General features: G+C 54.0%; 1 protein-coding gene across 2 annotated transcripts; it reads left to right on the top strand.

Annotated features, from left to right (window-relative positions):
• Positions 1-1,534: 1,534 nt before the first annotated feature.
• Positions 1,535-10,091, top strand: TRIB1 (tribbles pseudokinase 1). 2 transcript variants are annotated; one of them, XM_045895890.3, is made up of 3 exons: positions 1,535-2,695; positions 4,774-5,066; positions 7,653-10,091. In XM_045895890.3, exons 1-3 carry the CDS (start codon positions 2,336-2,338, stop codon positions 8,116-8,118), a joined length of 1,119 nt encoding a protein of 372 aa, XP_045751846.1. In that variant the 5' UTR covers positions 1,535-2,335; the 3' UTR covers positions 8,119-10,091. The 2 variants fall into 2 exon arrangements, with proteins under 2 accessions (XP_045751846.1, XP_054368437.1); XM_054512462.2 differs by having other exon boundaries at positions 2,505-2,695; positions 4,836-5,066.
• The last annotated feature ends 752 nt before the right edge of the window (positions 10,092-10,843 follow it).

Here is a 10,843-nt window from a genome sequence, read left to right as displayed (position 1 = left end):
TGGCACTCCTCCCTAGTCCTCTTCTCTCCCAAACACGTTGTAATCTTTCCGTTGAGTTTAAGGGAGAGGGCTTAAGAGCCTGAAAGCTCCACCACTCACTAGCTCTTCAACTCCAGCAAGGAACTTAAATCTTTGAAGCCTTCTTCTATGAGATCGGGCAAAAAATAATCCCACAGGCTGGTTGTAAAACCAAAGCGAGGTATTATGTGTAAAGTGCTAAGAACAGTGCCCGACACATTATAGACCTCAATTAATGTGAGCAATTATTATTTGCATTTCCATCTTCTAATCCCCAGCATCTGGTCCTTAGTAGATGCTTAATTAGTGTCTGTTGAATGAATGGAGATTTAATATGTAAAAGGATTTATCCTTGGGGTCCCACCTCCTTCCAGAAAATCAAGTGTTGAGCGGGAGTGCAGAGCCTCTCTGAAATAGTTATCTATGGTGGGGTGTTCAGAGACTCCAAATTGACCTGGTTCTCTCAAGAAAGAAAAACGGCAGATTTTCAGTTATTTTCTCGGAGGTTTTTTGGTGCGGGGTCTGGCACACATTTCATGCTCACCCAAATCACATTGCACGAATGTACGCACACATCCTGGCAGGGATGTCCGGGTGCAGGCATATCACAGCCGGCGGCCAGAATGACTTCTACTCCCCTACCCGCCCACCACGGAACAGGGGCTGGCTCCGGAGCCCCAGACCCTGCTGCGCGTGCGGAGGCCGGGGAGGGGGCAGGAATCCGGCGGCAGCCACGTGGGCCCCTTCCGCCAGCTCCCCACATCCTTTGTTTCCCACCGGCCCCAGCTCAGGAAGCTCTTTCTGCGAGTCACCGCGAAGGGGCGGCCGGGGAGCCTGGAGAAGCTATTTCCGTGCAATCCGGGAGGGCGGCAGGCGCGGGAGGGGCGTGGAGGTGGAGGCAGCGCAGAAGGCCCAGTGTTTGCTTTTATTTCATCCAACAGAAGGTTCTATTTGTGGAAGCGAACAGACGCTGGGGATTAGAGCTGGGAGGGGGAAGGAAAAGGGGGGAAAAAAAAAAGCCACATCCACTACCACGCACAGGTCTTCCCCGGAACTACCGCGTGGGGGTGAATGGCTGATTCTGGAATTCATCACCTTTCCTAGCCTCCCTTCCTCCGGCTGCAGCCGGGCCTGGGCGGCGTCCACGGCTCCAGTCGGAGGTCGCGAGGCGCGCGGCGTAGCCGTCCCGCGGCCGCGAGCGGCTGGTGCCGAGATCTGAGGCGCGCGCCCGCAGCCCATTGTGCTTGGTGTGAATGAGGAGCGCGCGCCAATCAGCGGTCGCTTCGCCCCCCCGCGGCCCCGCCCCTCCCGCCCACTTCCCTGGGACCCTTACGTCACGGGAACTTTTCCTCCGCCCCCTCCCCCGGCGCTAGCGCTGAGCCCCGGGCCTGCGGGAGGGCGCGCGCCGCCTCCTGCCCATCCCAGCCCGGGGGGCGTGTGCGCGCGTCCCAGCTGGCTCGGGACACACCACCTGCGCCCGAGCGCGCGCAGCCCGGAGCATCCCCGGCCTTCGGGCCACCCCCGTTGCCCCCGTCGACCCAGCTCCACCTCCCCCCGCCCCCCGCCTTGCCCCGGCCTCCTCCCTCCGCTTCGGTGACTGCTCGCCGGGCGGCAGGGCCCGAGTCGTCGCAGCCACCTCATTGCTCAACCCGGCTTCCCAACTGTTTACACAGCCCGGCCTGTGAGTGTGTGTGTGTATACAGCGTGAGTCACCGAGAGGCGGAGGAGGTGGAGGAAAAGGAGAAGGAGGAGAGCACTGGCCGGGATCGGTGCGGCGCACACACTCACTCACTCACACTCGGTCACTCTCTCCGAGCGCGTCTCGCTCGCTCACACACACGCCGGGAGCCCCGGAGCGCGCAGGATCCCGAGCGCCGCGGAAAAGTTGCTCCGGCTTTCTCTCCGGGACTTCGGGCTTTGGGAAGGGCATTGGCTCCGCGGCTCCGCCGAGCCTGCGGAATCCTGCCCTCGCGGCTCCGGACGTCGGGAGCACCAGCCGCCGCCGCCTGTGCCCCCGGGACTGTCGGCGGCCTCGACAACAATAGCGGCGGCCGCCTCCGGCCGGGCGCCCCGAGCCGGTGCCCGCCGAGGTCCCGGGACCCGAGCCGGCCTCTGCCCCCGCCCGACGCGCGGCTGCCCGCGTGCAACGCGAGCGCCCGGGAGCGGCTCCTGCCTTGCCCCCCGTGGGGGCTGAGCCGAGCTCCGTCTGCAAAGTCCGTCCCGCCCGCTGGAGTAGGTCGCGGCGCCGGCGCCGAGCCCGCAGCGCCTTCCCGCGCCGATCCCGGGACCTACAAAGCCGGGGCCGTCCCGGGACGGGATGCGGGTCGGTCCTGTGCGCTCTGCCATGAGCGGCGCCTCGCAGCCCCGGGGCCCGGCCTTGCTGCTCCCGGCCGCCCGGGGCGCCCCGGCCAAACGCCTGCTGGACGCGGACGACGCGGCGGCCGTGGCGGCCAAGTGCCCGCGCCTCTCCGAGTGCTCGAGCCCCCCGGACTACCTCAGCCCCCCCGGCTCGCCCTGCAGTCCGCAGCCGCCGCCCGCCGCGCCGGGGGCTGGCGGCGCCTCCGGGAGCGCGCCGGGGCCCAGCCGCATCGCAGACTACCTGCTGCTGCCCCTGGCGGAGCGCGAGCATGTGTCCCGGGCGCTGTGCATCCACACCGGCCGGGAGCTGCGCTGCAAGGTAGGCGCCCGGGGTTCGGGACCCGCCGTGGGGTTGCGGGGACGCGGTGGCCGGCAGAGGTGTTTGGGGTCTCGCCCTCGCCGGCGCGGGGGGCCTCAGATGCCGTCTGCGGTGACTTGAGCGTGGTGGGCGGCATTTGGCCAGGCTCACACCCTTTGGGGGACTGAGGGATTTCGGATGGAGTGGTGTAATGCGGGCGCAGCAGGCAAGAGGAAGTGCGGTGTTCGGGGGCTCTATCTCTGGTCTTTGCTTGGCGCCCAGTGCAGCGCACGGCGTTCCAAATAAGTTGTGGAATTGAAATGGATTCCTGGGCCATGCCCTTCCCCTTCTCTTATTCTCGTGGCTTCCCCCGCCCCTTGTCCTGCAAGGGCGCCCTGCAGTGGGTGCCTCCTCGGAGCCCGGAGCAGCTTGCGGCTCTCTTGCCGGGGTTCCAAGGCACCTGGGCTCAGCTGTGGGCGCTGAGGGGGTGGGAAGACCGTGTCAGGCTCGGGGCTTGGGGATTCCGGCTTGAACGCGCGCCGGGTGAGAGCCTCGTCCTCCCCAGAGAGCAGTCTGAGGCGGTCTTCCAGCCAGGGCGGGGGATTTGCCCGGCGCAGAAATGTGGGAAAGCCCGTGGCGGCTAGGAACCCTCGCTTCCATTCATGTCTGTGTTTTCCGGCCAGCGATTTTCTTTTGACCACGAGAGATTCCATTCCGGAGAAGATAAAACTCCTGGAATCGGGATCCTCCGCGTGCCCCTCCAGCGCCCTTAGACGCAGGACATTCCCGCAGCCCAGCCTTTGCGAGCCTGACACCCGTCTCACACATCCCCGAGGAGCCTCCGGGCTGCTCCTTTTCAACCGAAAGACAGGGTCACCCCTCAGTTGAAGTTGCTCTTGGGTTTTCCCCAACTCACCTGAACTCCACCCGAGCCCCCCCCCCGCCCCGGGCTTGCTGCTGCCACCTACCGTCCGACCTGAATGAAATTCAAATGCATGCTCCAGCCCAGTTTAAAAGGGGGGGGAAATCTTTTCTTCCTCGCTGGGGCTAAGAGCGGTTTGGGGAAGATACGTTGTGTGGGGCCGGGGCCGGGGGGGGGGGGGGGGGTGTTCAGAGAGATTTTTCTAGCCGGGGCCAGGGGAGCGAGGCCTCAGAGGTGGGGTGGGTCTGGCCATTGTGCAACCCCTTCCAGTTCCTCTGAGCAGATAATAGCTGAATCCAGATGGTGACAGCCCATGTGTGTCACCGTTTCCAGTTGAGTCTAGGATATGAGTAACCGGACCAAACAAAAGGCCCTTAAAGAGACCAGCTAGTTTCTGAGAGGAGATACTACCCATTTCCCTGGTGAAGGTGGGGGTGGGAGCTGCCCCCCCCCCTCCGTGGGGGGGGGAGATAAACAAACAAATGTAAAAACCATGGAGAACATCCCATATCCCTCCTGTGACAATTTTAACTCCAGGCTGCTTATACCTGAGTCAGACTGTAGGCAGATTGTTTAAGGCTGTGTTGTCACAGTCTTTCTGCGAGTCATCTGTTCCTTCTGACTAATGACAGATCTGCATGTTCCCCAGCCCCCTGCTTCCACTTGGAGGCTGCAGAGTCACCACATTCTGTGTGCTCTGTGCTGAGAGCTTTGGGTCTGCAGGAGGTCATGCATTTTCAGCTCCTGGAGATCCCGGGGTTGGGGGAGTTGCTGATGGAAGGTTGGGACACCTTCATCAGCTACTTCCAGCAGCCTCGCCTGCAAACAAGGAAGGGCCACAGAGGGTGGGGGCTTTAGGGCTTAGCTCTCCCCGGCGGGTGGGGGAGGATGATGGCCTCATGAAAGGAGGTAACATAGATAGAAGACAGTTATTTTAAACCATCCGTATAGTAACCCAGTTGCTAGCCCAGAGCCCTCAATGTTGCTGGTCTGGGGGGGGGGTTGGTAAGAGGCAGCTGGAGCTGCATAAGGTGGGGCGGCAGAGATAAGGGGCTGTCAATGAAGGGAGCCTTACTGTCAACCGAAGGCCAATGATTGAGAGCTGCAGTCTGGGATTCAGGAGGCAGCCTCTGCTTCCCTAGCCTCCTAAATGGGGGGGGTCACCTTCTCTCTGCAGGTGTTCCCCATTAAACACTACCAGGATAAAATCCGGCCTTACATCCAGCTGCCCTCACATAGGAACATCACCGGCATCGTGGAAGTGATCCTTGGGGAAACCAAGGCCTATGTCTTCTTTGAGAAGGACTTTGGGGACATGCACTCCTACGTGCGCAGCCGGAAGAGGCTGCGGGAAGAGGAGGCCGCCCGGCTCTTCAAGCAGATTGTTTCCGCCGTTGCCCACTGCCACCAGTCAGCCATCGTGCTCGGGGACCTGAAGCTTAGGAAGTTCGTCTTCTCCACGGAGGAGAGGTGAGCAGCCTCCGCAGCTCCTCCCGTGTGGCCTTTTGGGGCAGGTGCCGCGGTTAGATGCAGAGTGTTGGTTCACACCAAAGCCAAGGGCTCAGTTGTCCCAGAATTAGTATTTAGAAGCCCTCTCCCGAGGAGCCACGGCCAAGGATGGTTTATTCTGCACTCTCGTGGATGTGGCCCGGGGACACGTTGGTGCTTCTTTCTTTGGGATGTCACATGAGGACAGGATGCCCTCCCCACTTCCACTCCAGGATCAAGTTTATTCCCCATTGTGGTCAGAAAGGTCAGTTCTTCTGGGGTACAAATGGTCAACCCGTCCTTCACAACATTGACGCCTAAAGGAAGGTTTCAAATCCTTGCTTAAACCAAGTGGGGGGCTTTTTTTTTTTTTTTTGTACCTAGAAAGTATCACGGAGCTAACTGTTGTATTTGCACTCTTCTGCCCTCCTCCTTGGTACCCTATTTCTGTTCCGCTTTGGGCTGGTCCCCAGTACTTTCTTCACATTCTCTGGTGGCTCTTTTAGATCTCTTGTTTGGATACATCTTCAGAAAATAGCCACACTGAATAATACATGGATGTTGGCTGGAATTGGTTGCTAAATATAGATCATGACTTCCCTCATAAAGGACAGGATGAGCTTGATAAGAGGATAATGAGACATTAAGATTCAGAGTTGAGGTTTCAGGCAAGGGAATTCAAGAAGCCACAGGAAATAAACCTTACCTGATTTTAAGAGGTGGGCCATATTCCTTACCGGTCGATTAAGAGCAATAAACCCTTGCAGAATTGCGGAGGGATGTGTGTTATTTTGTTGCAGTTGTTCAGAATTGGGGGGCGGGGGTTGCGTGTGCGTTACTTTGTTGCAGTTGTTCTCGCTGGGCTGCCCCGACCTGTGCGTTTTTGCGTTTTTACCCTTACCTCCAGATCGTAGGAAAGAGTTGAATTGCCATAAAGCATAGCTTTATATCTGACCTTGCAATACTTATTGGAACATACCGATTAGCAAAGAAAAGCAGCGTGTTTGCAATGGAGAAGTTTCCAATTCCTGGAACATGCTCCTTTGATATGTTGATGTATTTTCTGAAACATGCCTTACACACCTCCTTGCTAGCTTTTGAAATCCGCATTGCACAGGCGACTGTCATGTGCGTGGAGTTTGGCAACCCGAGGGTTAAGCAATGGCCGGCTGACGCTAGTCTCGTAACCAGCACAGGTGCAGGGTTTTAGAACCACATCAGCCAATCAGGGGCAGACAGTGTGGGTTGAGTCATATTTTCCGTTTACAGAACCAATGGGTATTTTACATAACGACGGGGAGGTCAGGCTGAGGACATACTGAAGTTAGCACATGTATACTACACTCCAGGGAACAGGAAGGCAGGAAGAAAAAAAAAAAAAAAAAAAAAACCCAACCAGACCTTTGAGAGGAAAAAAAATTGACCCATTAGCCAGTACCAAATGTTTGCATTTGACTTCACCACCAGGGACTTACTGAAACAGGGCTATTTCAGAGAAGCAGGGAGGTGCACAATCTGCCACCAGATGATAGAGGTTCCCCACGTGCCTCTGGGCTTTGGGGGATCCATGAACCGTGGGTGGCTGGGTCCGAATGAGGAGGCACCTGCAGCTTCAGAAGGGAGCCTTTGCCTAAAGATTTTTTTCAGACTTTAGCGCTGACCTGAACAGATAAAGCCCCCACGTAGAAGAAATAGGCTCAGGTGTTGGTGGGCCATCTGTGTGTACGGATGTTTGTAGGCCCTGCATCCCTGAAATCCACCAGCCACCTCTGTTTGCTCCTATAACCTCTTGGTCCAGGCTAAGTGTTCTTTGCAGTTAAACACCCCAGTAAGTGATGAACCTTCCTGGAGCCTTTCCCATCACAGTTATCCTGGCCTGGGCCCAGGTGGACAGGGTTCCCACTGTGTGTGTATGTCAGCGTGAGCAGGAGTGCTGACAGCATGAGCAGAATAGCGGTGACTTGGGGCCCTAGGTTCTATAGTTTAGAGTGTGGGCCCAAGTAGCCGTGGCAGTCAGTGGCATGATAAGAATAAGATGGGCCTCTAAAACTAATGATGTAATGTATGGGGATTAACATAAAAATAAAAAAAATTAAAAAAAAAGAAAGAATAAGATGGGCCTTTAGGATGCTCAGTCCCCGTCCCCCACCCCACCTGCCGCCCCCTGCCCGGAAGAAGTAGGATATACTGTTCTTCTCTGATAGCTTTGCAGAAAATGTCAGCATTCCCCTAAGACAAGCTCCCACTTCTGCAATGGGAACTTTGTAAATTGTGTAACCCTATTAGGATATCTCTTCTAAGCTCTAGCATAATGAAGAGTATGTGGGGCTTTGCATCATACTGTCCGCCCCAGGCTCTCTCTCGATAACTTTGCAAATGTTTATTGCAGTTTGTATTGGTTTGTGAAATCCTGAGTCCTGGGTGGTTGCAGGGCACTGCTTACTGGATGAAGGGGTAAATGGCGTTCCTTGAGTCTTTGCCTTTAGTGCCTGTGGGTGCTATTATAGAGAAGGCTTTGTTTTTCATAGCAGCTGATCTGGAAGTAATAGCTTGTTTCCTCTCCTGCAGAAGCCAGCTCAGACTGGAAAGTCTAGAAGACACACACATAATCAAGGGGGAAGACGATGCTCTGTCAGACAAACATGGCTGCCCAGCCTACGTGAGCCCCGAGATTCTGAACACCACGGGGACCTACTCCGGAAAGGCGGCCGATGTTTGGAGCCTAGGGGTGATGCTCTACACCCTTTTGGTGGGCCGCTACCCCTTCCATGACTCAGATCCCAGTGCTCTCTTCTCCAAAATCCGCCGTGGACAGTTCTGCATTCCTGACCACATTTCCCCCAAAGCTAGGTGCCTCATTCGCAGCCTCCTGCGACGGGAGCCCTCCGAGAGACTCACTGCTCCTGAGATCTTACTCCATCCCTGGTTCGAGTCTGTCTTGCAACCTGGCTACGTCGACTCAGAAATAGGAACTTCAGACCAGATTGTTCCAGAGTACCAAGAGGACAGTGACATTAGTTCCTTCTTCTGCTAATCCCCAAACCTCAGAAACCTCATAATTCTCACACATGGCATTTCCATTTCTAAAGATGGACCGGCCTTGCGGCGTGCTGCCAACCAGATATGTGATGGCGTAAAGATTGTAGCTGCTGAACGCAACCTGGCGCTAGCCCTCTCTATTTGTTGCGACGAGCGGCCTTATGGATCTGAGCTGTACACGCTCTAATCGGCTGCCCTGCAAAGCTGTTTCCCTTCTCCACGATCCATCCCGCCGCCAATTGTCCTGCTGTCAGATGCGGGGCCGTTCCGAGTCTGCAGAGGTGGCAAAGAGTATGGATGTCCTACAGCAACGTGGTCGAGTGAAAGGAAGGTGAACGTTTTAAACGGAGAGGAAGTGAGTGGTACAGTGGCATTTTGGGGCAGTAACCATATCTTAACAGGGTGACAAATCATTTTGGGCCAATAAACCTGCCATCGTTGAACTTGTCTTTGGGAGCTAGACTGTCACTCCCCCAGCTTCTCTGTTGGGAAGTTCTTTTTGGGGTTTGGTTTAACACACACCCTTTCTTCACCCTCACATTTACCAATGACCCTGCTCCGTTGTGGGAGCAGACTATTTGAGGAGCATGGGAGCCTGCCCGCACGACGAACCCAGACTCTCGCCTCCGTTTCCTGCCAAGACCTCATTTGCACTAATGCCTTCTTTCTGACCTTGAAACGTCCCCTTCTTCGCTAGAAAAGCACTTACCAGCTAACCGTGGAGAAGCATCACAACAGATTTGAACTCCTGGCTATTTCAGAACTCTGAGCTCAGACAGAGAGACTGCAGATTGGTAAAGTCAACTTGAGCCCTTGGAAACCGTGAGCTTTTGTTGGTTCCCCTCAAACGTGTCGGCATTTAGCCTTTGTTCCCAAGACCATCTCAGGGTGGAGCATTTTGTCTAGGAGGAGAAAGATAAGGGGAGGCTCTCCTCGCCTCTCCCCAGAGCAAACGTTAAACATCTTTGTGCTTTAGAGAAACTGAATTTTGGAGAGCCATAGACGATTCTCAGACCCACTTCCAGGATTGTACTTTAACCCTTCATGGATATGGTCTGCCTCCGGCATTGTGCGTGTGTTTGCAGTTTTGCATGATGGGTTGTTCGTATTTTAAATTTGGTGTGGTTTACAAATATGTCTCTATAATCAGCATCTAGAGTGAAATGGCCCCAAATCTTTAACGTCGGAAGAGCCTTTTTAAAAGTATCTCATCCAACTTCTTTCCTCTTTCTGCCACCACCCAAAGCAGAAATCCAGCCCCACCCCCCACCGCCCTCCCTTCATCTTCCTTCAGGTGGGAATCCAGCCTCTGTTTGAACGCTTCCAGAGATGGGAGCTCACTACCTACAAAAGCTAGAGCTTAACTGCAACTCGCATTAAAAAAAACCAGAACACACAAAATATCAATAAATGTCTCAGTACTGAAATCAGGTGGTTAAACGGGTAAACCAAACATACTGTATTTTGAAAAAAAATGGCACAAAATCAGGCAGTCATTTTTAAGGGCTACGCCTAGGCAAACACCTAACGTGCATTGTGAGAATGCTGTGTATACCTCACGTACTGTGTACTTTGTATGTATATATATATATATATATTTTACCTTTTATACCTATTGTCCAATATGTTTTATTGTTTTGGCTCTGAGGCTTGTTTTGTCTGTGTCTGTCTGAATAACCTGCGTGTCTAAAACCACGTGAAATGTGAATGATTATCGGCAATATTACCTTGACAGAATCATGGGACTCGGAGAAGAGGGAGGACAGAGGCCTCTGTCGTACTAACGTGCTCGTGGTTGCTGACTGTTGTATCTGTGATACATTATCCGGCTGAGGACTCTGGGCTGGCTGGGGCTTCTGCCGGGAAAGCTCGAAACACTAGATCCTTCCTGTACGTGTGTATATATGTGAACAGTGAGGCGACCGTTTCTGACTTGTAGAGAAATTTTAATAAATCTGGTTTCGTAAATAGGCGCAGTGCATTCCTTTTGAGTCCAGTCTGCCTTCTGCCTTGTGCAACTTCATGCTGGGGATGCAAAGGTCTCTGGAGTCCGGGTTTGGAATATCACAGGGGAAACGCAGAAGTAAACAGCTGATGATTATTATGTATGACCTTTGGCAGCGTTGAACCCATTCACTTTTTCCATTGAAGTGGGCAAATTCATTTTGATGGGTGAAGCCAGTTTGGTGAAATCAGGTGGGTGAGGGCTGTGGGCTGGTACAGAGCCGAGAAACATTTGAAGAGGAGCAATGAACAATCCCTCTGGCCTCTGGTCTTTTTTAGGTCAGGGACCCTAGAGAATTTGATGAAAGCTATGGCCACTTAGAAAAGTGGACACAGGCAAATCCAACAGAATTTTGTTAAAACTGTGAGAGGTCTGCGTGTGTCCCTGAGGGCATCCCAGGCTTCCTGCTGAGTAAGAGCCCCCCCCCAATAGATTTCATTAAAAAGGCTAATCGAGGCATTTCCTTTTTCCCCTGTAAGTGTAAAAATGGAAATAAAGGAAGCAAAAACCAAAGCGACATCATTTTGAATCACAAAGGTAAAGAGAAAGAGGATTCTTATATAATTAGGTTTATAGCTTCTGGGTTACATCAGAATCTATTTTAAAGGAAGTAAATTAGCATCGAGAATGATTTAAAAAAAGACTTTACACTGTAAAACATAGCAAATATACAGACAAATGCACATAAAAGTGTTTAGCTCTGAGTTTTCACAAG

Source organism: Mirounga angustirostris, unplaced genomic scaffold (assembly GCF_029215605.1).
Source record: "Mirounga angustirostris isolate CCGP_5_RB_7025 unplaced genomic scaffold, mMirAng1.0.hap1 SCAF_4, whole genome shotgun sequence".
NCBI lineage: Eukaryota > Metazoa > Chordata > Mammalia > Carnivora > Phocidae > Mirounga > Mirounga angustirostris.
This window is presented reverse-complemented; position numbering and strand designations above follow the sequence as displayed.